At 48.2% G+C, this 22,212-nt stretch overlaps 1 protein-coding gene across 2 annotated transcripts in view; it reads right to left on the reverse strand.

Moving 5' to 3' along the window:
- SCARA5 (scavenger receptor class A member 5) overlaps positions 1-22,212 on the reverse strand; it is a 126,194-nt gene that overhangs the window by 49,825 nt on the left and 54,157 nt on the right. For both annotated transcript variants that reach the window (XM_015544229.2, XM_015544228.2), the window contains exon 4: positions 1,509-2,183. In XM_015544229.2, the coding sequence (XP_015399715.2) occupies positions 1,509-2,183 (675 nt within the window). The remainder of the gene's footprint in view (positions 1-1,508; positions 2,184-22,212) is intronic.

Here is a 22,212-nt window from a genome sequence, read left to right on the forward strand (position 1 = left end):
AGACGCGTCCCGCTGGACAGGATGCTTCCCACAGGGCATGGGGTACAAACTGGCTGCTTATGGACCGTATGTGGCCCACAGAGTTAGACAGTTAAACATTTCTAGAACATTCCACGTTTCTGGTTTCTTGTGTAAAATGGGAAGACTTTGTCAAAGCCAGGCCCACATTCCAGCCTGGCCCAAATCCGGTGGACCTATCATAGCCCCAACTACTCACCACCAAGGTCACACCACTCGTTGGCACTGCTGAGCTTGCCCCTACAGACAGTTCTGTTTGTAACCTCTGGTATAGGGGAACAGGCAGAGGAGAAGGCCGGGAAGACAGCTGGGGTCAGGTGTGTGATAGAAAGCACAGCAGCTCTGGGATCAGAAAAGCGTGGGTCCAAATCCCGCCTCCATCACCTCCTAGCGAGAGACAGTAGTAAGCAGGTTCCTGAATCTCAGCGTACTCACTGTTGTTTTTCAAAGACATTATATGGTGGTAGCTACACTTGCAGCAAACACAGCCTAGGGTATAGAGTTGTCTCATCACTACGTTGTACACCTGAAACTAATGTACCATTGTGTGTCAACGATACTTCAATAAAAATTTAAAAATAAAAGACATCATAGGAGGCATGCTTCCATGGTACCTGACATACTTGGTCTTCAGCGTGGTATTATTATTGCCTACTGTCAGGCTAAGAGTATGTACTGAATCTGGCAGAACCCGGGGAGCCACAGGAGAGTCCCGAGTCGGGGTGGGGGGCAGATGATGTGGGAAAAGTGCATTTCATGAAAGGCGCCTCTGACAGTGATGTACGTGCAGGGCAGACAGCAGCAGGAAGGAGAAGGGGTGAGGCGGGTAGGGGGCAGTTAGGGGTGCTTCGAAGAGAGGAAAGCTGACTCTAAAGGTTCTAGAGTTTGTGGGCTGGGGCAAAAGTACCAATGGGGGCCCACACATTTTTGCCATTATATTGAAGAGTTCTAAATGAAGCTAACACATTGTTCAACGTGTTCTTCTGCCTGGATGAATATAGGTAACAGCCTGGAAGGCCAAGTTCAAATGTGGGGTTCGCCAATTCCTTGTCCCGCTGGAACACCAGGACCCTGGAGGCGCCTGTTCCTGCCCTGAGCCTGCTGCCTCACCCCCTGCGGGAAACCCTTGGAGGTTCCCCACCCCTCACATCCAAGCTCTGGCGACCCAGTCCTCCATTAGCGACCCTTGGCCATTCTGCTGCCCAAGGGTGTGGACACTGCGCGTGCTCTCTGGGAGGTGGGAGGGGGGTTAGGGTTACCCAGGGGAGAGACCGACCTAGGCCAGGAAATTGTGGGCGTAAAAGCTCCAGGGTCCTAGAGGGCAAGATTTAATAAAGGGGCCTGGCCTCTCCGTGGCGAGTGGATTCGGGGAGGGAGGGGGACTCCCGAGCCCTGGAGGAGGGGTGCGCAGGAGGAAAGCCTGCACGGCGGCGGGGGGTAGGGGGCCCAGGCAGCTAACGGGCTGGGGCTCCAGTGGGCCAGGCAGGTACCTTTGGCGAGGGAGATGTTCCTGAGCGCGATGGAGTGCTCCCAGTCTTTGAGACGCAGGTCCTCGGTGACGGTGTTGAGCACGGCCAGCTCCTGCTTGAGCTGCAGTGCCATGCCCATGTGCACCAGCCGCATGCGGCGCGTGTCCTCGCTGGCGTTGCTGACGAGCACCTGCAGGTCCTGCAGCCGCGTGCTGTGCAGGGCCACGTCGTAGGACAGGCTGCGGTTGAGGCCGCGCAGCGCGCCGCCCACGTCGGCCAGCTCCTCGCCCAGGACGCCCACCCTGTGCGCCAGCCCGTCCAGCAGGCCCGCGTGGCGCCGCAGCAGCAGCTGGCTGCGGTTGCTCTCCACCTGCAGCTGGTAGAGCTCCAGCTGCGCCGCGTCGCTCTGCTGCCCGGTGCGGTCCCGCAGCAGGGCCACCGCCTGCTCGGTCTGCGCCGCCTGCGCCTGCAGCCCCCACAGCGCGCCCTCCAGCCGCTGCACCGCGCCCGCCAGCGCCAGCAGCGAGTCCGACTGGTTCTGCAGCGCGTCCTGCACCTTCCACACCTGCTCGGTCAGGTCCGCCTGCAGCGGAGCGTGCAGCAGCCGCAGCTGCAAGTCCCGGAAGCTCTCGTTCAGCCGGTTCACGTTCCGGGTCAGCACCTTCAGGTCGTCGGGGGAGCTCCGTGGCCTGGACACTGCAGAGGAGGCGGGGGGGGGGGGGGGGGGGGGCGGGGAGAGGGGAGATATGAGCTCCGCTGGGAGGGTCCCAGGTCCCGGGAGTCAGGCCCAGCCGGAGCCTAGAATCCAGTAGGCGCTCAGTGAAAGGAAAGCAGAGGGTGGCTATGGTGGAGTGCCTCGGTAGATCCCGCGCACGGTGCTAAGCCACTGGTCCCCAAACTGGTCTGCCCATTAGATTCACCTGGTGAGGCGTCCTGCCCACAAAAAATTGTGATCCACTTGGTCTGGGGTGTGACCTGGGATTTGGCATTTTTAAAAGAGCCCAAGATAATTCTAAGGTGCAGAGCAGTGGTACTCAACTCACCATATGGGTGAGGTCGATCCACGTGACATGGTCATTTCTGAATGTCGAAAATGGCCAGATATCAGCAGCTTCACGTGGCTAGCCCCGATATATTGAGTGTTATCCTCTCAACTTTAGGAAGCTGGTACTATTATTATCCCCCTTTCGGGTCAGAGCTGTTAAAATCCCCCCAAAGTAGAATAGCAAGTAAGTCCTGGAGCCAGGATTCCAACCCAGGAAATTCTGGGCTTGCTTGCTCCAGAAGCTGGGTGCTTCCCTACAAGTGTGCCCCCAGAACTGTTTGAAGGGAGCACACCAGCAGCGGACTCAGCCAGGCTCTAGGCAACACTGTCTTTCCCAGCCTCCTGAGTCCAGGCTCCCATCCCCCACCCCTGCTCCCCTGCTGCGCCAAGAGCCCCAGGTACAGATGCTTTTCTATTCATACCCTCCCTTCTCTGCCTCCTCCAAACCCTTTCCCCAAATCCTCTATTTCCCTCCTCAAGCAAACAACCCACCTCAGTGACTTTTCACCCTTTCCTTTTGGAAAGGCTCCCTTTTCTTGGTTATAAGCAGCTATTTCACAAGAGTAAGGGGAAGGCTGTGCATCTTAAGAATTACAGTCTAGCATCTGGTGTCTCCTGGAAGCTTGTGGACTCTGCTGACTCAGGTTCACCACACACCCCAGAAGTCGAGGGATGCTGCTTGTCTGCTGTGCGTTGTCCATGGCTGTACCCACCTCTGCTCTGCACACTAGAGAAATGGAAACTAGCGTGGTACAGGGTAGGAGGTGGGAGCAGATGAAGCACAGAGGGAATTCTGCCTTGGAAATCTTGGAATGGGGAGAGCAAGGAACTTTGTCCGCAGCCTGTTCAGACAAAGATAACTTGGGATAGGATAGCTCTCTCCCAGAACCTCAGGTGGGAAGGGGGCGGATAGGTTGTTCACGTGTTTGAGCCATCCTTTGGTGATGCTTCTGGAGGCGCACAGCATCTGTGGTGGCCACTCTGGAGGGGCTGAGTCACTTCAGATTAGATTCAGAGACCCGCAGCACTAGGTGGGGCCTTGGAGTCCCCATCTCAACGTCTCCCTCACCCAGAACTTTAATCTCCAAGAAGATCACATGCCGAGTTGGCATCCAGCCTCTGCTTATACTCGTTTTTCTGCCTTCCGTTACTTCTAACTGTTGGAATGTTCTGCATTCGCTTCAGACTGGAAATCTGCCTTCCCGTAGTTTCGATCCACTGGTCCTGCCCTTTGGGGTCATGTAGAGTTAGTGAAACATTTTTTTTCCCACAAGACAGCTCTTCAGAATTTCAAAATTTCTGGTTTGAAATCTGTATTACGTTCATCTGTTCTCTCATGACTAGGTTCTAAGCCTCCCTCCATATATCCTGGCTGCCCTCCTCTGCACACACTCCAGGGTGTCAACATCCCCTTAGGGGTGGTGCTTTATCTAAGTGTGCTTTTCCAAGGTGTGGACAGACTGGACAAATTATGGTAGAAGGATCGTCTCTTTCATTCTGGGCATGAGACTTCTCATGTGGCCCAAACTGGGCCCTGTTTAGCCTCATCTGGGCTTTGTGGATTTTAGTCATTGGATTTGGATCTATGCAGTCTTTGGTGAAAAACCTCCCCAATTTACAGATGGAAAGACTGAGGCCAGGAGAGTATAAGTGAACTGCCCAAAGGCATGCATTCTGCCTCCTGGTCCAATGGTTCATGTCACTGCTCCGTGCTCTGGAAGCTGAGCTACAGAGTTGTCAATACAAGTTGAGGCTCTGGGGAAATGAATTCATGACCCAGTCACAACCACAGGAATTGTCTGCCTAAGAAATCATCATAGGCCAGGCTTTGATTTTAAAGCCAGTGTGTGTCCCATATTCGACCCAGATTGGTTGGCAAGTATTAGAGACAGGGTGACTGGAAAACAGAAAGCCCGGTAATTTAGTGTCAGTCCCTGCCCACGATGCCCCTGGAGTTCAGAGAGACACTGCAGCTTATCAGATGTAGTAAGAACACTCTGAGCTTTGCAAATTCTGGTTTGAAACCTGAATTGTGAGTGACTGAGGGGAACAGCACAACCTACTTGCTTTGAGTTTCAGGTCAGCCAGAAGCAGCAACAGAACACTCCTACCCTCTGCCGGCTCCCCGGTGACTCCTTCCCTCTGCAGGTGACGCACGTGCCTGATGGGTGCCCTGTGCCCTCGGAGGGCCCTGGCCTTGCCCATCAGCCCTCCTCTCAGAATGTGCCAGCCCTAGGGCCCTTCTCTCTGTCCAGAAAACTGGGCTGAAACTTGCCCATGTGGTGTGGTTGACAGTCAGCTACCCCATCCCTGAGAGTTCATTTGGGTCTTTTCTTCTTGTTCATTGCACAACCAGTATAAACAGACACCCAAATAAAAGAGAGAAAAAAATTCTTCCACGTTCCCACAGCCTCCAACAAAGCACACTGGGTTTCTTTCTCTTGCTTCGTTCCTAAGCATCCCCAATCTTTACAATTTGACTTCTGAGTTGGTTTTTTTCCCTTAATATGATTATTTCATAAACATCTTCCCATCCTTCTGTCTGTCTTTTATAATTTTGGTGGCCCCGTAGAGCCCAGCAAGGGGATGTGTGGTAAGTTACCCATTCTCTTACCATTAAAAATTGTCTTCAATCATAGCAAAATAAATGCCGAAAGGTCTCTCCTTGTTTTGAATGTTTTCCTAACAACAAATTCCCAGAAGTTGGATTAGTAGGTCGAAAGGTATAAACATTTTTGTGATTCTAAAACGCTCTGGCCAAATCACTTCCCCCAAAGTTATATGTATTTACAGGCACATTATAGATTTTTAAATGTACCATTTTAAACATGCCAGATACTCAGTGCAACGGGGTGTTCACGGATCTTCATATTGTTAATTTCACAGATGTAAAATAGCACCTTGTTATTTTTTGTGTTAGTATATGTGCATTTTAGAGGCGGCCTTTTCAAGGGAATGCATTAGCTCAAAGGAATGATTTAGACATTTTAGGTACCCAGGCTACTTAGAACAGAAATTATTTGGAGGGGTACATCCTCTCCGGGCACCAAATCATACTGTAGAAGCCTGGAGCAGCCTCCCTTTTTCGGGATCGCTTACCCACCCCAAAAATGAATTATCTCCTTCCAACAGTCACAGTGTGTTCTCAGCCCACACCACCACCACCACCCACCCTCTTCCCCCATTTAATTCCTTCCAGATGTTTGCTGTCCTCAACAGGGAACAATTCTTCTTGAGTGTGACTCTCTTAATTCATGTTTATGCAAACAGTTCATTTATCTCTCTGCCTGGCGTACTTTCTTTTAATGTGCTTTCATTATTCTTCAACTTTTATACTTTCACAAAGGAGACAAGAAATCATAGAGTAACAATAATAACTGGCATTTCCCAAGAACTTACTATGTGTCTGCACTATTCTAAGTGCTCGTCACATTAATACACTCCATCACGTAACTACCCTATGAGATAAATATTACGATTATCCTCAGATTCCAAACGAGGAACCTGACGCATAGAGAGGTTAGGTAACTCACAAGGTCACACAGCCAATAGAGGGAGGAGACTGACTTTGGGCCCTGGGCAGTTTGGTTCCAGAGCTCCCGGCTCTTGACCGTTTCGTGGTATTGTTAAAAGGATGGAAAGGACTGAACAATTTTTTTTTTAAACAAAGACGTACAAATATGGAATAAGCTTTTGAAGATAGTGAGTTCCCCATCATAAACTCAGGCTGGAGTCAGGCTGCTCGTCAGGAATCATGTAGACATTCAAACTTGGATTCTGATTCAGTACTGAGGGCTGAATCCTAATTAACGTGTTAATGCATGTAATACTGTTAATAATACATGATGAGTGCATTAACGTCTGCCTTAGGCCATGTCCTGGGCTACGAGGCTTGCACACACACACCTCCTGCAGCCTTCTTGCCAGCACAGCAAGTGAATATTGCCTCCCCACCCACTCCCCGGCCCTGAGTCAGCCCTCTGTTCCACAGTTGTCTTTTATATTAATTGAAAAAAAGCCATCACGTGCTAGTTCAGTGGAGGTGCTCCAGATGTGAGTGACCACAGAGGCTGTCTTCCCCAAATGCATCTGGCATACCTGCGATGCCTGCAAGCCAGAAGAGCCTCGTGTGGGCAGGGAGGAAGAAAGCTAAGCATTCTGTTTGGTGTGACCTGGCTGAAACCTTGGGTGGTGGTGTCAATGACCCTTTATCTTTGTATAAAAGTTTGCACTCATTACCTCTTAATTTTCAACATAACTAACCTGGGGAGGTAGGCGGGGCAAGTACTTATAAGCTAATCTAAGGATGAAAACAAGCGTCAAGAGATTGCCAGAAGTATCAAGTAAGGATGAATTGGGGTCCTGTGTCTCCTAATCCAGCACATCGTCCTCAAAACCTACTGCTGGGATAGTCAGTCACTAGCTGAACTCCAAGTTCTATAGGGGGAAGGAGGGCGGGAGGTGACATTTACTAAGCACCTGCTATGTGCCAAACTCCATTCTCTCTTACCGGAAGTTGCTTCATTCGCTCTTCCCAACAACCTTGTGGAGTAGGAATTATTAGGCCCATTTTAGATGAAGAAGCTCACGAAGGTGGCAGAGCACAATAGCAGGCTGTGGCTGCTCAGGCTCTGATGGTCCCGCGGGCTCTACCACGTTTCCTCCCTTGCACAAAACGGCATAGAGCACCTGTCCCCTGTCTTGGCAGGGGAGCACTGTTGGAGTGCACTGGCTCTACTCCAGCCCACGGGGCAGGAGGACTAGTCAGGGGCTGGGAGAGCAGGAAGTGACGTGGCATCTGAGCCATTGGGGGGAGGGTGACCCACGGGGCCGGGGAGGGGCAGGCACTAGAACACTGCCAAATGCCATGCAGTTCCCCTGGTGATCCTCCCAAGCCTGCAGGCACACGGTATCACCATTTTGTAGGAGAAAATAGCAACACTAGAGAGATTAAGGAAACAGCTCACGGCCACCCTGCTCCAGGAGTCCACACTTCTTTCATTGCCCCACGCCATGGTACTGCCTTGTCTTCATGTAGGCCAGGGACACGGGAGGAAGGGAGGTAGGCGGGTATCAGAAGTCATAGATCGTGTTAAGGGCACAGTGTGGGAATGGATGGGGCTGAAATAAAACTACAAAGTGAGCTTGTTGATAGAAGCACCACGAGAAAGAGGGGGGCCTTCTTTCAGGGGGTCTGCAGAGCTGGCTTGAATTTGTTGAGCTCTGGATACATGGGACTTTAACAGAAAATAAATTTAAAAGTGGAGACTAGGGGTGCATGGGTGGCTCACTTGGTTAAGCATCTGACTCCTGGTCTGGTTTCACATTATGATCTCATGGTTCACAGGCTCAAGCCCTGCGTTGGGCTCTGCTCTGACAGTGTGGAGCCTGCTTGGGATTTTCTCTCTCCCTCTCTCTCTGCCCCTCCCCTGCTCACACATGTGCACTTTCTTGCTCATTCTATCTCTCAAAATAAACAAATAAACTTAAAAAAAAAAAGTGGAACCTAATATTCCTCCAGAATGTGTAACAATTAGGTTATCACCAGAGCTTTATGATTTAAAGTGATGCACACCTTTATTAGGGTTCGCCTGGCTCCAAGACACAGGAGGGAACCAGGGACAGCCTCGGGGCATGTTCCCCGTGCAGTCCCACAGGGCTCCAGGCTCAGAAGGGGACTGTACTGGGGCTTTATGCTCTGCAGTCACCATTTTGAACTTTTGATGATTTTTCTTTGAGTCTGTGTAAGTGAAGTCTGATAGGACAGTGGCACCTCGGTCTATGTGCATGCCCACCTCCCGCCAGCCTGGGACAAAGTCTCCTACCCCCACCCAGGGGCCCCTGCCCCAACAGGGACATCAGGATCCAGTCAGTTCCAGAAGGATCTGCACTCATGCTGGAGCATCCTTGTGCCTGGTATTGTTATTGTAAACAGCAAATAAAAACCAGCATGACAGGTCAAGAGGTAATAGAAGAAAAGAAACAGCTTTGGGTGCCTGGGTGGCTCAGTTGGTTAAGCATCAGACTTTGGCTCAGGTCACAATCTCACGGTTCATGAGTTTGAGTCCCACATCAGGTGAACTCAAGCCCCACCTCGGATGAGCCCTGCTTCTGTCTCTCTCTCTCTTTCTCTCTCCCTCTCGTGGGATTCTCTCTCTTCCTCTCTCTCTGCTGCCCTCTCTCTCACACACAAAAAAAAAAAAAAAAGGAAAAGAAAAAAGAAAAGAAAAGAAAAGAAAAGAAAAGAAAAGAAAAGAAAAACAGCTTTTTTTTTCCTGCTTCTGGAACAGGGAACCCTACATTTTCATTGTGCACTGGGCCTTGTGAATTATATAGCTGGTCCTGGAGAAAACTAACAACTGTCCATTTTCTGGGGCCCCATGGCAACCCAGAACAGACAAATCCCAGGCAGGTCTGTCTTGGTCAGCTCAGGCTGCCATAACAGAATACTGAGGCCTGGTGGCTTAGACAAGACATTTATGTTCCAGCTCTGGAGGCTGGAACTCTAAGATCAAGGTGCCAGAAAGGTTGGTTTCTACCGAGACCTCTTTCCTTGGCTTGCAAATGTCTGCTTTCTAGTTGCATCCACGTGTGGTCTGTTCGCTGTGTGCACATCCCTGGTGTCTCTTCCTCTTCTTAGAGGGACACCTGTCCTATTGGATTTGGGCCCCACCCTTATGACCTCATTTAACCTTAATTACCTACTTAAAAGACCTATCTCCAAATACAGTCACATCGGAGGTTAGGACTTTGACATATGAATCCGCGAGAGGGGGCTAATTCGGTCCATAACAGTGTCCTTTAACACCCCAATGACCAGGAGATGCATGGGTATAGAGAATGAGTTTCTGTTACCCTCTTGGGGGTACAGAGAATAATGTTGAGGACGAGCGTATGTAATCTACTCTTCCAAGCAGTTGCGCAGTGAGAAGTGACCACGACAGGGCAGATTTACATCGTGACTGTGGAGGGGAGCAGCTTCAGCTCATACTGTTTGTGGTTTCTGAGGGACCTCCAGGCAGAGATGCCCAGAAGGCTGTTGGAATTGGGGCCCACCAAGAGAGAGCTGGAAGTGCAGATATGGGAGTCACCAGCCATACATAAGTGCAGATGTTGTGCCAATGAATGAAGTCAACCATAAGAGAAAACAAGTGTTGGGGTGTGGTTGGTGCCTGAGGGGAGAGGAGAAGGTGTGGTGCTACTGCCAGCCTTAACAGAAATTCTGCAATGTCACCTCTGATGATGAGCTCCCTCTGTGCAAGGGAGGCCCTGTGATTTTCCAGTCTTCTCCATATCAAAGCAATCAGTAAAGGTTTGTGCCAACACTGAAGACAGCCATGTAGGTTGGTCAAATAAACGCCCTCGCATTGGTGACTGGCTGTGGATGTGAGGTTGCAAAGAGAGGGATGGTCCAGGAAACAATGCTTGGCTTCCAAAGGGCTCTGCATGGCTCTCGTTCAATGGGGCCATCTGCTAGGGGCCAATCACTTAGAGATAGATGGAGGAACTTCTTGGCAACCCCAACCCAGAACACCAGGCAACCTAAGTTTACTTCTGTGGGAAAACTGTAAGGTCCTATAAGAGATCTTGAAAGGATTGCCTCAAGAATTGTGGTCAAACTGGTCCCTCTTAGAATGCCTTGTCTTTCCATAACTGTTGTCTTAATCATCATTCAATTCACACCTCTTCTAAGAAGCCCTCCCAGAGCCTTTTCTACTCCCAGTTGGATAAAGTTTGCTGCTTTTATCTCTACTATACTAATCATCACCATAAAATGCAGTGACACTCATCAGCCTCTTCCATTACCCTGAGAGCCTCAGGAGGGCAGGCACCTTACCTATTTACATACCCTAGGCACTTGTTCAAGGAATTGAGTGTGCAAGCCACAGGCAGGATTAAGAACAAAATAACTCTTTTGGGTAGTTTTTGGTTTTTTAGCATAACTTAAAAATTGGAGTATCATAGTGGGTTGAATAGTGTCCTCTCAAAATTTATGTTTACCTGGAGCCTCAGAATGTGACCTTATTTGTACATTATAGGAAGATGTAATTGGTTAAGATGAGGTCTTACTGGGTTAGGGTGGGCTCTTAACCCAGTGACTGGCATCCTTATAAAGATAAGAGGACATTCGTAGACACAAGGAGGAAAAGGCCATGTAAAGATGGAGGTGTACATTGGAATAATGCAGCACCAGGAGTAAGAACACCGAGGGCTGTCAGCAGCCACCGGAAGTTTGGAGAGGTGCATGAAGTGGATTCTCCCTCAGAGTCTACAGAAGAGACTAGCCGTACTGGCACCTTAATTTGTACTTAATTAGTACTGGCACCTTAATTTGGCCCCTGTAGCTGCCGGAACTGTGAGAAAGTGTGGCACTTTGTCAGGTGGCCACAGGACACGAATACAGGTATCCAAGGCTGGGTGGCTTCCTTAGGTGTCAAGGAAGAGATCTAGGCAGGAGCGAGGTGTCACTGAAGTGGAGGAAAGCACAAATAGGCTGCTTGGTGGTGACTGAGGAATGGTCAATAGGAGGTTTAACAAGAGAAGAGAATACGGGCTACTGTGGATGGAATGTTTGTGTCTCCCCCAGAATTCACGTGGAAGCCCTAAACCTCAACGCGATGGCATATGGCGTTGGGGGCGTTGGGAGGTGATTAGGTTTAGGTGAGGTCCGTGAGGGTGGGGACTTCATGATGTGCTTAAAGTCCTCAGAAGGAGAGAAAGAGACCATATAAGGACACAGCAAGAACGCCACCTGCAGGCCAGGAAGAGAGCCCTCACCAGAAGCCTACCGTGCCGGTGCCCTGATCTCAGACTTCCAGACTCCAGAACTGTAAGGAATAAGTGTCCGTTGTGTAAGCTGCCCAGTCCATGGTATTTTTTTATAGCAGCTGTAGCACAGTAAGACAGGGCCCTCAGTAGGGGGTCTGGGTGCAGCAACAGGGCCACCAGGCAGGGTGAGTCTTGAGCTCACCAGACAGGTGTCATCCAAAAGCACCACCTGCAGGGTGAGGGCATCTCAGGCATGGGACAGTCAGCGAGCAGGACTGTAGGGCCCAGCCTCGAGGGGAAGAGCTGGGAAGGGCAGGCAGGATGCAAGCACCAAAACAGAAGCCAGTCCTGGAGCTACAGGCACAAAGGAGCGGAGACAGCTGAGGCTGGGACAGTGTGAGGGGCTCAGGATCCCAGGAAAGCTGGCGGTACAGAATCAGGACGAGCCTCAAGAGCGCTGGACCCACAAGGACACATCTGGATTCTAGAACTGGCTATTCACTGGCCAAGGTGGGTTGATTCTAGGCACATCTGGACACATCTGGATTCTAGAACTGGCAGGGTAGGTTGCTCAAATGCTGCCTGCTCTCAGCTGCTTGTGGGCATCAGGAAGGACTGAGGCAGGGGAAGGAAGCAGATGAGGAAGGGAAGTACTGGGGCTCATTCATAAGGACCCAAAGAGGAGGGCAGCATGTTGGTAAATTTTTGGTGAGCTCTATCATCTATCACCTATCTATCATCTATCTATCTATCTATCTATCTATTATCTATCTATTATCTATCTATCTATCTATCTATCTATCTATCTATCTATCTATCTAGCTTTATCTTATTTCTGGTTCAGAATGGCCCGAATGCCTACCTGCACTGGGCTTTATCAGTTCATAGGCAGGTGTCTCTCACTGAGCAAGCAAAGGTAGCCAATTCTGGGTCTTGTATGCAAGGTCCAACAAACAGGCAAATGATGAAGACCACCTGCCCACTGGAATGGTGAGTTGGCCGCAACCCAGATGCCCAGCCTTTACAAATAGATCCCGTCTCTGGCACATCGGTGAGCACAGACTGAACTGGAGGATGCACGGAGCACAGGCTGGCTAGTAGCCACGTGATGGCCACAGATATTCATATTAGGATGGCCTGGCACAACCTCAAAGGAAGGAAACCCCCACCAACATATTTATTACTTTCTGCAGAGGTGTGGCTGGAGACTCTGTGCTCCTGGCACAAGGGTTCCCTTTGGTGGTCCAAGCAGATGGAGTCTCTGGTAATTCACTGTGGATTACTGTGGAAATGAGATCCAAGATGCATTATAAATCAAAAGGCTCTTATGGAGGAGACTTCCCCAGGATTCCAATTTCAAGACTAGAGTATCTGAAATCATTACCAGAGATGTCAGGAAACCCAGCATTTTGATGGCATGCATACATCTATTCGGAAAAAGACTAACTCTTTGTGAATTCACAGATGGAATTAGGACTTGCTGTTTAGACATAGACATGGCAGGCACCTTTTCTTGTAATTCAGGGCCTCTCATGTCCTTTTTAAAAATTTTTTTTAACGTTTATTTATTTTTGAGACAGAGAGAGACAGAGCATGAGCGGGGGAGGGGCAGAAAGAGAGGGAGACACAGATCTGCGAAGCAGGCTCCAGGCCCCAGGCTCCGAGCTGTCAGTGCAGGGCCTGATGTAGGGCTCGAACTCACAAACTGTGAGATCATGACCTGAGCCAAAGTCAGAAGTTTAACTGACTGAGCTACCCAGGTGCCCCAGGGACTTGCTGTTTAGACCAACACAGTGCCTGATACAGAACTTGAACCCGGTAGGTGGTCAATGAATAAGTTGTCAAATGATTAAGTGAATGATTCAAAATAGAGAGTGTTATGGGGCCAAGAAGCGCCTGCATCTCTCCTGAGAAATAGAAGGATGAGCAGAGATGGACAGAGCAGCCTGTGGGCCCTACCTCACACTCTCAGCCTACATTTTATTCCACCCAGGGCCACAATGACCCCTTCCAGGTGGCTGAAACCCGGCAGCACCTCACTTTATCTACACTCCCATCTCTTGCTTTTTCCCCCGGGGCTTCTATGGCTTCTCAGAATTGTGGAAACCATCTGGACCTCATCCATGCATGGCCTTGATCCTCAGGAGGAAACTTGGCCTACGGGGGCAGGGGCTGGTCAATAAATGCTCTTCACACACAGGCAATTCTGCAGCTCTTACCACATAGCTCTTTAGAAGTCCTGGCAGGACTGACCCCCAGTGGCCATTGGTGGAGACCAACTCAAGGAAAGCATCCTTCTTTCTGGTCTTCCCCATCTCCCACTCCTGCTTACCAGATTCACTTTGCACAATAAATTTCCAAGCCTGTGTCTCAGGCTCTGATGTCCATAGAAATCCCAGGCTAAGACATGAAGCATCACAAAGGGGCTGGCTCTCTTCCCATCTTTCTTTTTTGCTCTTTGCTTCTTCTTTTTTTGTTTTTAAGTTTACTTATTTAGAGAGAGACAGAGACAGTGTGAGTGGGGGAGGGGCAGAGAGAGAGGGAGACAGAGAATCCAAAGCAGGCTCCACACTGCCAGCTACACACCCCAACACGGGGCTCGAACCCACAAACTGCAACATCATGACCTGAGCCCAAACCAAGAGTTGGACGTTTAACCGACTGAGCCACCCACGAGCCCTGCTCTTTGCTTCTTTACATCTCAATTCCCCATTGTCCAAGAGCTACAGATAAGTTTGAAATTAGGATATTCATTTGTTCATTCATGTATTAGGTCATCCAATAGTGTATGTGAAGTATCAATTCACCATATGGGTCTGGGTGATAATAAATACAGAGAAGTCTAGAATACAAGCTTTCCTATCAAAAAATTTATCATTTGCTTAGGGAGAAAGCTACACACACAAAAAGGAGCCTGTTTAAACTCTTCAGTTCTAATGTGTTTCAAAATGTTCATTGGGAAGTGAAAGCACCAAACCCATCATTAAGATTATCTGAACAAGTTGGACATGACGAGTGTAATCAGTGAACACTCTTCAGTAGTGGGGGTCTCAGGGTTCTGTGTGTATTTTTGTCAGATGTCTCCCTCAGCGATGTGGATAATGAACTGGGGAGGTCACGAACTCAGGGAGGAACACGGAGTAGGAGGCTGTGGTCCTGGTGACAGAAGAAGGTCTCGAAGCAGAACTGTGCCTGCCGTGATGCAGAGGAAGGACACACACAAGGCATCATAAAGAAATAGCATTGTGAGAACTCGGCGGCCTCTCAGAATTGGAGGCTGACAAGGAGAAAGGCTTCAATACCATTGAATGACACAGCATCTGGTGACAGGCAATCCTCAGCCCTGTTGAATCAATCATGAATCATCATGATGACCAAAGCTGGCAAGAGTAATGTTGCAGATGACAATATCAACATTCAAAATTACCTTAATGGGTGTGAAATCTCAGCTGAAGGCAAGAGGATTACATAAACAGAGACAAATGTGGTATTTTGCCTTTACATCAGACTCTGAAACAGTCTGGATCCTGCATGAGTGAGCTGGTAACTGTCAATATTCCTACCTATACCTCAGATACTCCATATACCTCTCTTAATCCTCAAAACAACCTGGAAAATGGGCACCGTTATCCCCACTTTAAAGATGGGGTAGCTGAAGCTTATAGAAATCAAGTAAGTCTTGCAAGGTCTCCTAGCCAGGGAGGGACAGACCCAAAATGTGGAGCCAGGGTCTTCTGACACTAACTCCAGGGTCCCCCTCTGCACCAGACTCTCCTCTTGGCTTCACGTCATGCTGTGGGGGGTGGTGGTGGAAGGAAACAAACATGCACCATGAAAAAAAAAAGGTACGATGTTATCGTCCAGTGTTGTAAATACAATTACTGCCCGTGGTTATCCTAAGGTGCACCTGGAGTCCCCCTGCAAGCTTCAATAGATCATCCAGAGACAGGCAGGTCTATTAAGCATTCTACCCGTGGATGATTTTTGTTATTGTCTCTCTCTCTCTCTTTCTCATCTTTGTTTATTTTATTTATTTTTTGGCGGGGAGGATGTTTTTGAAAACACAAGTGAGCGGTGTTTTAGTCTGCTTGGACTGCCATAAATAAATACCACAGGCTGCAGGGTTTAAACAACAGACATTTGTTTCTCACAGATCTGGAGGCTGGACGTCTGGGAGCAAAGTGTCCACAGGGTTGATTTTTCCTGAGGCCTCTCGTTTTGGCTTGGAGATGGCTGGGTTCACCCTGGGTCCTCACATGGTCTTCCCTCTACGTGTGTCTCTGTGTCCTAATCTCCTCTTCTTATAGGCACACCAGTCATATCGGAGTAGGGCCTGTCCCAGTGATTACTTCTTTAAAGACCATATCTCCAAATCTAGTTACTTGGAGATACATTCTGAGGTCTGGAGGGTTAGGGCTTCAACATAGGAATTTTGAGGGAAGCACAATTTAACCTATAGCCATCTCATTAACCAATGAGGGTCTTTACTAGAGATGATCTGGGAGGAAGTTGGGATGGACCGTAAAGGTGGGCACTGATTTTCAAGCCTTGGTCATGCCCTTAGATGGAACTGGTCCCGAAGACTCAGAAGGACCTAAAATGTGGCCAGTGCGAGTCTCATGGGGCCAGGCTGCTCGGAGCCCCACCTACCAAACACTTCTTGAAATCACTGCTGCCTGTGGGTAATGCACACTTGGGGCCTGCCAATTCTGCTTAGAAACTTAGAAGTCCTCTTGCAGGGAATCTTCTCAATACTTTAATGTGCTTGTTGGTCCATTCTTGCAGCTAGTGCTAGGAAATGGCCTTCAAAGACTTGAAAGACTTACTAACTGAATATAGTTATAGAAAAAATAAAAACCTCTCCTGACAAACCCAAAGCCTGTTCTCAAAGCACACGTTTTTGGAAAATGGAGTGCTATTTAGATAGGGGCGACTTGCCCATGATACACTGATTTTTCCTAGGGTATCATTTCAGCTATGTTGGCATTTAAGCTAAAGTCCCTGTTGATACACAATATAATTAAGTCCCCAATCTGTAATGACACAGTACTTCATGAGGGGTGTAAATACCAGTCTTCGAGAGCCCAAAGTGGTTCTTATCTCTAGCAGTTTTCATCATATTTGAAAAGTAAGGGGAGGGGTGCCTGGGTGGCTCAGTCGGTTAAGGGTCCAACTTTGGCTCAGGTTATGATCTCACAGTTACTGAGTTCGAACCCCGCATCGGGCTCTGTGCTTATAGCTCAGAGCCTGGAGCCTGCTTCAGATTCTGTGTCTCCCTCTCTCTTTGCCCCATCCCCACTCATGCTCTGTCTCTCTCTGTCTTAAAAGTAAATAAAACATTAAAAAAATTTAAAAAAAAAAGAAAAGTAAGGGGAGAGGAATCCTTAACTTGCTGGATTTCACTTCATGCATGATCCTTCTTTTTTAAGAAAAATATTTTGAAGCTTATTTATTTATTTCTAGAGACACAGAGAGAGGGAGCAGGGGAGGGGCATAGAGAGAGGGGAGAGAGAGAGAGAGAGAGAGAGAGAGAGAGAGAGAGAGAGAGAGAGAATCCCAAGCAGGCTTCACACTGTCAGCACAGATCCCGATGCGGGGCTCGAACTCACGAAACATGAGATCATGACTTGAGCCGAAACCAAGAGTCAGGTGCTCAACCGACTGAGCCACCCAGGCGTCCCCATGAGTGACTCTTCTATATATGTGGTGCCTACCCACCACAAAGCAGGAAATCCTTTCAAGAATCTCATCTCATCACTGAGCTAGCAAGTTGATCATTTACGTAGTTTTAAAAGCAGACAAGTGGCTTGAACTTTATTAAGAACAGACGTGAGAGCATTCCAGCACTTATTGCAGAAATATCGTCCGCTGACGTAATAATCAGGTCCTGAATAATTAGTAAAAGGAGAACCTTTCATTGATTCAGTACTTCCTGATCATCAGGCATTGTGCTGGATACTTTACCACTTATGGAACACCTGATGCCCACTCAGCTCTTTTCATTTTTATAGCAGTCCTCAGAGATAGATGTTGTGGGGGAAATAGGGTTTTTGATCTACAGGCCAGATACTCACATCAATGTGAAAATTACACGTATGTGGTGGAACAGGCATCTTTTGTGTTCCACTACCTTAAACAGCATGCTGCTTCTGCCTGCTTCACCAAAGGCCGGGCCCTGGTTGGACACTGGAGAGATTACTTGTGTGGGCTCTACAAAGACTGTCCTGGGCAGGCCACCGTGCTGGAGCTGAGGTCTGTGCTTTCAAGGTGTGGGCGATCTCTTTCTCAATCTGGTGACATTGTTTCAACCTCCAAGCTCCCTTCTCCAGGCCCCCCAATGGGATCTCTTGCCCCTGCCCTTCTAACCCACAAATGTGCACTGCAGCTCTCAGCAGAAATCAGACAAGAAAGGGGCAAAGGCAGGCCTGGAAGTTACCTTGGTGACCATCTGGATGCCCTATTAACCTATTTCACCTATTAACCTATTTAACCTATTTCACAGGTTAAAAGATGAGAGTCCTAAGGGGACCTGGGTGGCTCAGTTGGCTAAGCGACTGACTCTTGCTTTCAGCTCAGGTCATGATCTCATGGCTCTTGAGTTCAAGCCCCACATTGGGCTGTGTGCTGACAATGCAGAACCTGCTTGGGATTCTCTCTCTCTCTCTTTCTCTGCTCCTCCATTGCTCACTCTCTCCTTCTCTCTCTCTTAGATAAACTTAAAAAAATAAATAACTTAAAAACTTAAGTTAAATAAACATCTTTTTAAAGTTTTTTTTAGTGTTTTATTTATTTTTGAGACAGAGAGAGACAGAGCATGAGCAGGAGAGGGGCAGAGACAGAGGGAGACACAGAATCCAAAGCAGGCTCCAGGCTCTGAGCTGTCAGCACAGAGCCCGACACGGGGTTCGAACTCACAAACCACGAGATCATGACGTGGGCCAAAGTCGGACGCTTAACCGACTGAGCCACCCAGGCGCCTCAAGTTAAATAAATATCTTAAAAAAAAATGGAGTCCTAGACAGAAGAACCCTCCTGCCCTAGAGCTAGAGAGAGGTATAGATAGGCCATCCACTAAACTGGATGGAAGAAGAGAGAAAACTACTATCAATGGGTGTAGTACTCAGTACTGGGTACTCAGTACCAGGCTGTAGGCTGGATGTTGTCATGCATTGTATCTCATGTGATCCTCTGATATCACTGTTCCTATGTCCAGTTTTAGATGAGATGTGTTCTGGATTTTATATAATAATTATATATACATGTGTGTATATCCATGTAAAATTATTTTCTGTATATTATGCTTTGACATCTTCAGAAACCTTTCTAGCTGGGGAGAAACTGCTTCTCTTGGAACTAGCCAATTCTTAGAGATAGCAAGCGGCCCAGCTGGGGGCATGCCTTTGACGGCCCCTCTGGAATCACACCTCCTCTATCTGGCCCCCAGAAGCACTATTCCTCTGCCTCTGTCATCCCAGGGCCAGGTACGAGGCAAGTGGAGACCACCTCAGTAGCCTAAAGTCCACCAAAATTATTCAAACTAGCCAATCCTGAATTACTTACACCATCCTGCCTTTCTCCCAGAAACCACAATAAAGGCCCTAACTGCTCCCGTCACTCTTGTGTCTGCCTCCTAAGCACCCTGGTGCTTCCCCACGTGGCCTTGTGTGGGTGCGGGCCTCCCGTCTCCAGCACCTGTGAGTACACGACACCTTGTTTGCCTGAGCTGCTCCCCTGTCTCCTCTTGTGGCATCACCTGACTGGCCATGTCATAAAAAAAGTACAAAATATGTTCACGTGTCAGTCGTACAGGTGAAGCTTGCAGAGATGGAGTGGCTGGTTCAAGATGGTTCAAGACAACACCACCGGGCGATGGCAGATCCAGCTTTAACACCCCCCCCCCCCCGGGGCTGCCTGACTTTCCGCCCTACCCCAGTGCACAGTCCATCCCTCCCCGGCTAGCAGGAGCCTGCTTACGCCGGGTTACAGGCGTCCTCCTCCATCTCCCCAGTCTGCCCCCGGCTGCAGTCACATGAGGCCCTAATCTGAAATCAGTGAGGGCAGCAAGCGTGTTTCAGTGTTTCTATCTCTCCGGACAATTTGTTCCGTGAGTGCTTGTTTTCAAACAGCTCCGTATCAAGTCCCCCAGGGTTTCCACGCAGCTCTTGGTTGGAGGGGTGTGAGCTCTCCCTGTTGGACGTTTTTCTCAAATCCATCTTTCTTTGCTCGTTGAGCTTGTCATAAAGTATTTTTAGGAGGTTGGAGATTATTCTCACTAATAGGCATGTAAGGAATCTGGGCCAGATTTGCCAGGAAATCTAGATACTTATTGGGTTTCCTCTTGTCCAAACACGAGGTTGGCAGCCCTTATGTCAAATCTCTCACATTACTGTTTTTCAAAAATTGGACTCACCAGGCGCTAAGATGCTTTGAGCCGAAAGCGACCTTAATAATCATTCACTTCTCATTTTCAGATGAGGAAATGAAGGCTGAGAAAGGTGATATGAAATGCCCCACATCATCCAGAGCTAGTACTCGTATTTCTTGAAACCCAGCTCACTTCTCTTTCTATCAGATCACCCTGCTATCCAGGAAGCCAGAATTAGGTATCAACCCCCCCAGCCACCCACCCACTCATCCATCTAGTCCATCCATCTATCCATCCATGCAAACCATCTTTGATGATGATGCAAAAAGCGTTTCCACCTAAACAGAGAGAGCTTTTCCGGTGGAAAACATTGACACTAAGGTTACTTTGAAGTAATCATTGGTCCCCAGAGCATCTTGAATTATTAGGTTGGATATCTTTAATATTGTAAAAATATTTAGTATTGCAAAGAGACATATGAAATCGTGCCAGTGACAATCATCAGTCACGATATGATGTGATATGAATTCAGAGCCTTTCCTACAAAAGGAAAAATTTTAACGACAACTTTAAACATACTGTATGTAGTAAGAAACATCACCTATATGTCATGTTCACAATGGCCGTTTCAAACACTGACAGCTTTGTGTGAAGTACAAAAGGTTATATGAAAGAAGTGGAGTTGACAATTTTATAGACTCTGAGAATCAGACGGGCCCTTAGACACATTAGAAACATTAGAAGGGAAGGAATATTAAACTTAGAATCCAAAGTCTTGCGCATCACTTAACTCATTACTCTCAGACAAGGGAATTCATCATTCTGAGTCCCTTCCTTTTCATCTAAAAATAGAATTAACAACATCTACCACAGGAGGGTGTTGTGAGGACTAAAGAAAAGAATAAACTTAACTGAGCATTTACTATGGACCAGACATTGAGTTTTGTATTTTATGCAGATATGGTCTCATTTGATAAAAGTATATGGGAAGAAAACCTCACATATATTGCAAAGCTCTGTTCAAATTCATGCTATTGGCATTTACCTACACCCTCTGCTCCAGAGGCTCTCCCTTTCTTCATTGATTATCAGATTCGTGGGCTCATTGATTATCAGATTTGTGGGCATTCATACTCATCATGGAACACTGAACCGTTGGATAGAGGTTTACATTTTACAAAGCACTGTGAGGCACATTATTTTCTTCACGTTTGTGACTTTCTGACAGGCTGAACACATAACTCTTCACCTTCTTCACTCCCAGCGTCCCCCAGTACGGTTCACCCGAGGACCTGTAAACATTTGGTATTTTGGAAAGTGATCCCCCTCTTTTCAAACCACCACTAAGCTTGTTGGCTTTCTCACTGTCTTCAGTGGGCAGATTGATCCCAGGAACTTGACATCCTCCATTAGCTCCCCCTCACCCCCACCGGCTATACTTGAATCACTGTTGTACCTGGATCCACAGCTGCTTTCATGCGCCCCAGGCCTCCGGGGAAGTGTACCTACCTCTGTAGGCATCAATGATAAACCCAAGGCAGCCTCTTTCTGCACCTTTCCTTGCTTTACCTCTTAGACAGCACAGTCCTGCTGACGAAGTGTGCGGACTTGGCTCATTCTCGTGCTGTTTGCATATACCTGGAGTTGAACTGCTCTGAGTGGATTGGTGGGGAAAAAAATCCCTTAGCTGTCATTCAAAAGCTTCTTGGAGCCTCTAAATGCCCAAGCCTGCTTTATCCCTCACTCTTTCAAGTAAACCTGAACTTAATTTACCAAGAATATGAAAGCCACTTAGCATGAACCCTATGTCCTCTGCACCTTGCACCTCTCTGCATCCACATTGTTTCCAGGATCAGAGGGTGAAGCCCTGGGGTCCCTTCTCGAGGAGACCTGCAGCCCCTGATTCCATGCCACCCCTGCTGCTTCCCCACAGGAAGCCTGTGGGGGAAGATGCCTGTGACTCCTTCAAGGACCCATGCACAGCTGGAGCACCCAGTGGGAGGGAGAGCGGGACAGTTAAGTGGTTACCTCCCAGCTAATGAGGATTTCCCACAAGCAGTCATTTAAATATTTGAAGACAGATCTCCTTTCCTTAAGGTTTCAAGTCCCTCCAGGAGCAGTCATTTTTTGAACGTGTTTCAGCTTGTCTGCATCCAGTGGTAAACGTTTAACAACCGGTCCTCTAGGAGAACAACAAAACTCCCACTTTGTAGTGCTTGCCAGTTTCTGAGGTGTAAATACTCCCACTATGGCCAATCTCAAGCTACCAACGTGACGTCACTAAATATGGGGTTGGGAAAAGATGCACTCGATTGGAACCGACTCTAGCATGCCATGGTCTGCCTCTGTCTATAACCGTAGCGCCCAGACAGGAAAATAACATTAAGGATGGTCAGAAATGTTAGAAAAATCTTCACCTTATCACCAGCTTTGTAATAACGGAGTTAGGCAAGCATTGTCAATGGATGCTAAAATCATCGTGTGCCAGATTGTTGATATCCGTACAGTAGCAGAGTATCTCCCACAGATCCCTTCTTAATTAGAAA

Source organism: Panthera tigris, chromosome B1, assembly GCF_018350195.1.
Source record: "Panthera tigris isolate Pti1 chromosome B1, P.tigris_Pti1_mat1.1, whole genome shotgun sequence".
Lineage (NCBI taxonomy): Eukaryota > Metazoa > Chordata > Mammalia > Carnivora > Felidae > Panthera > Panthera tigris.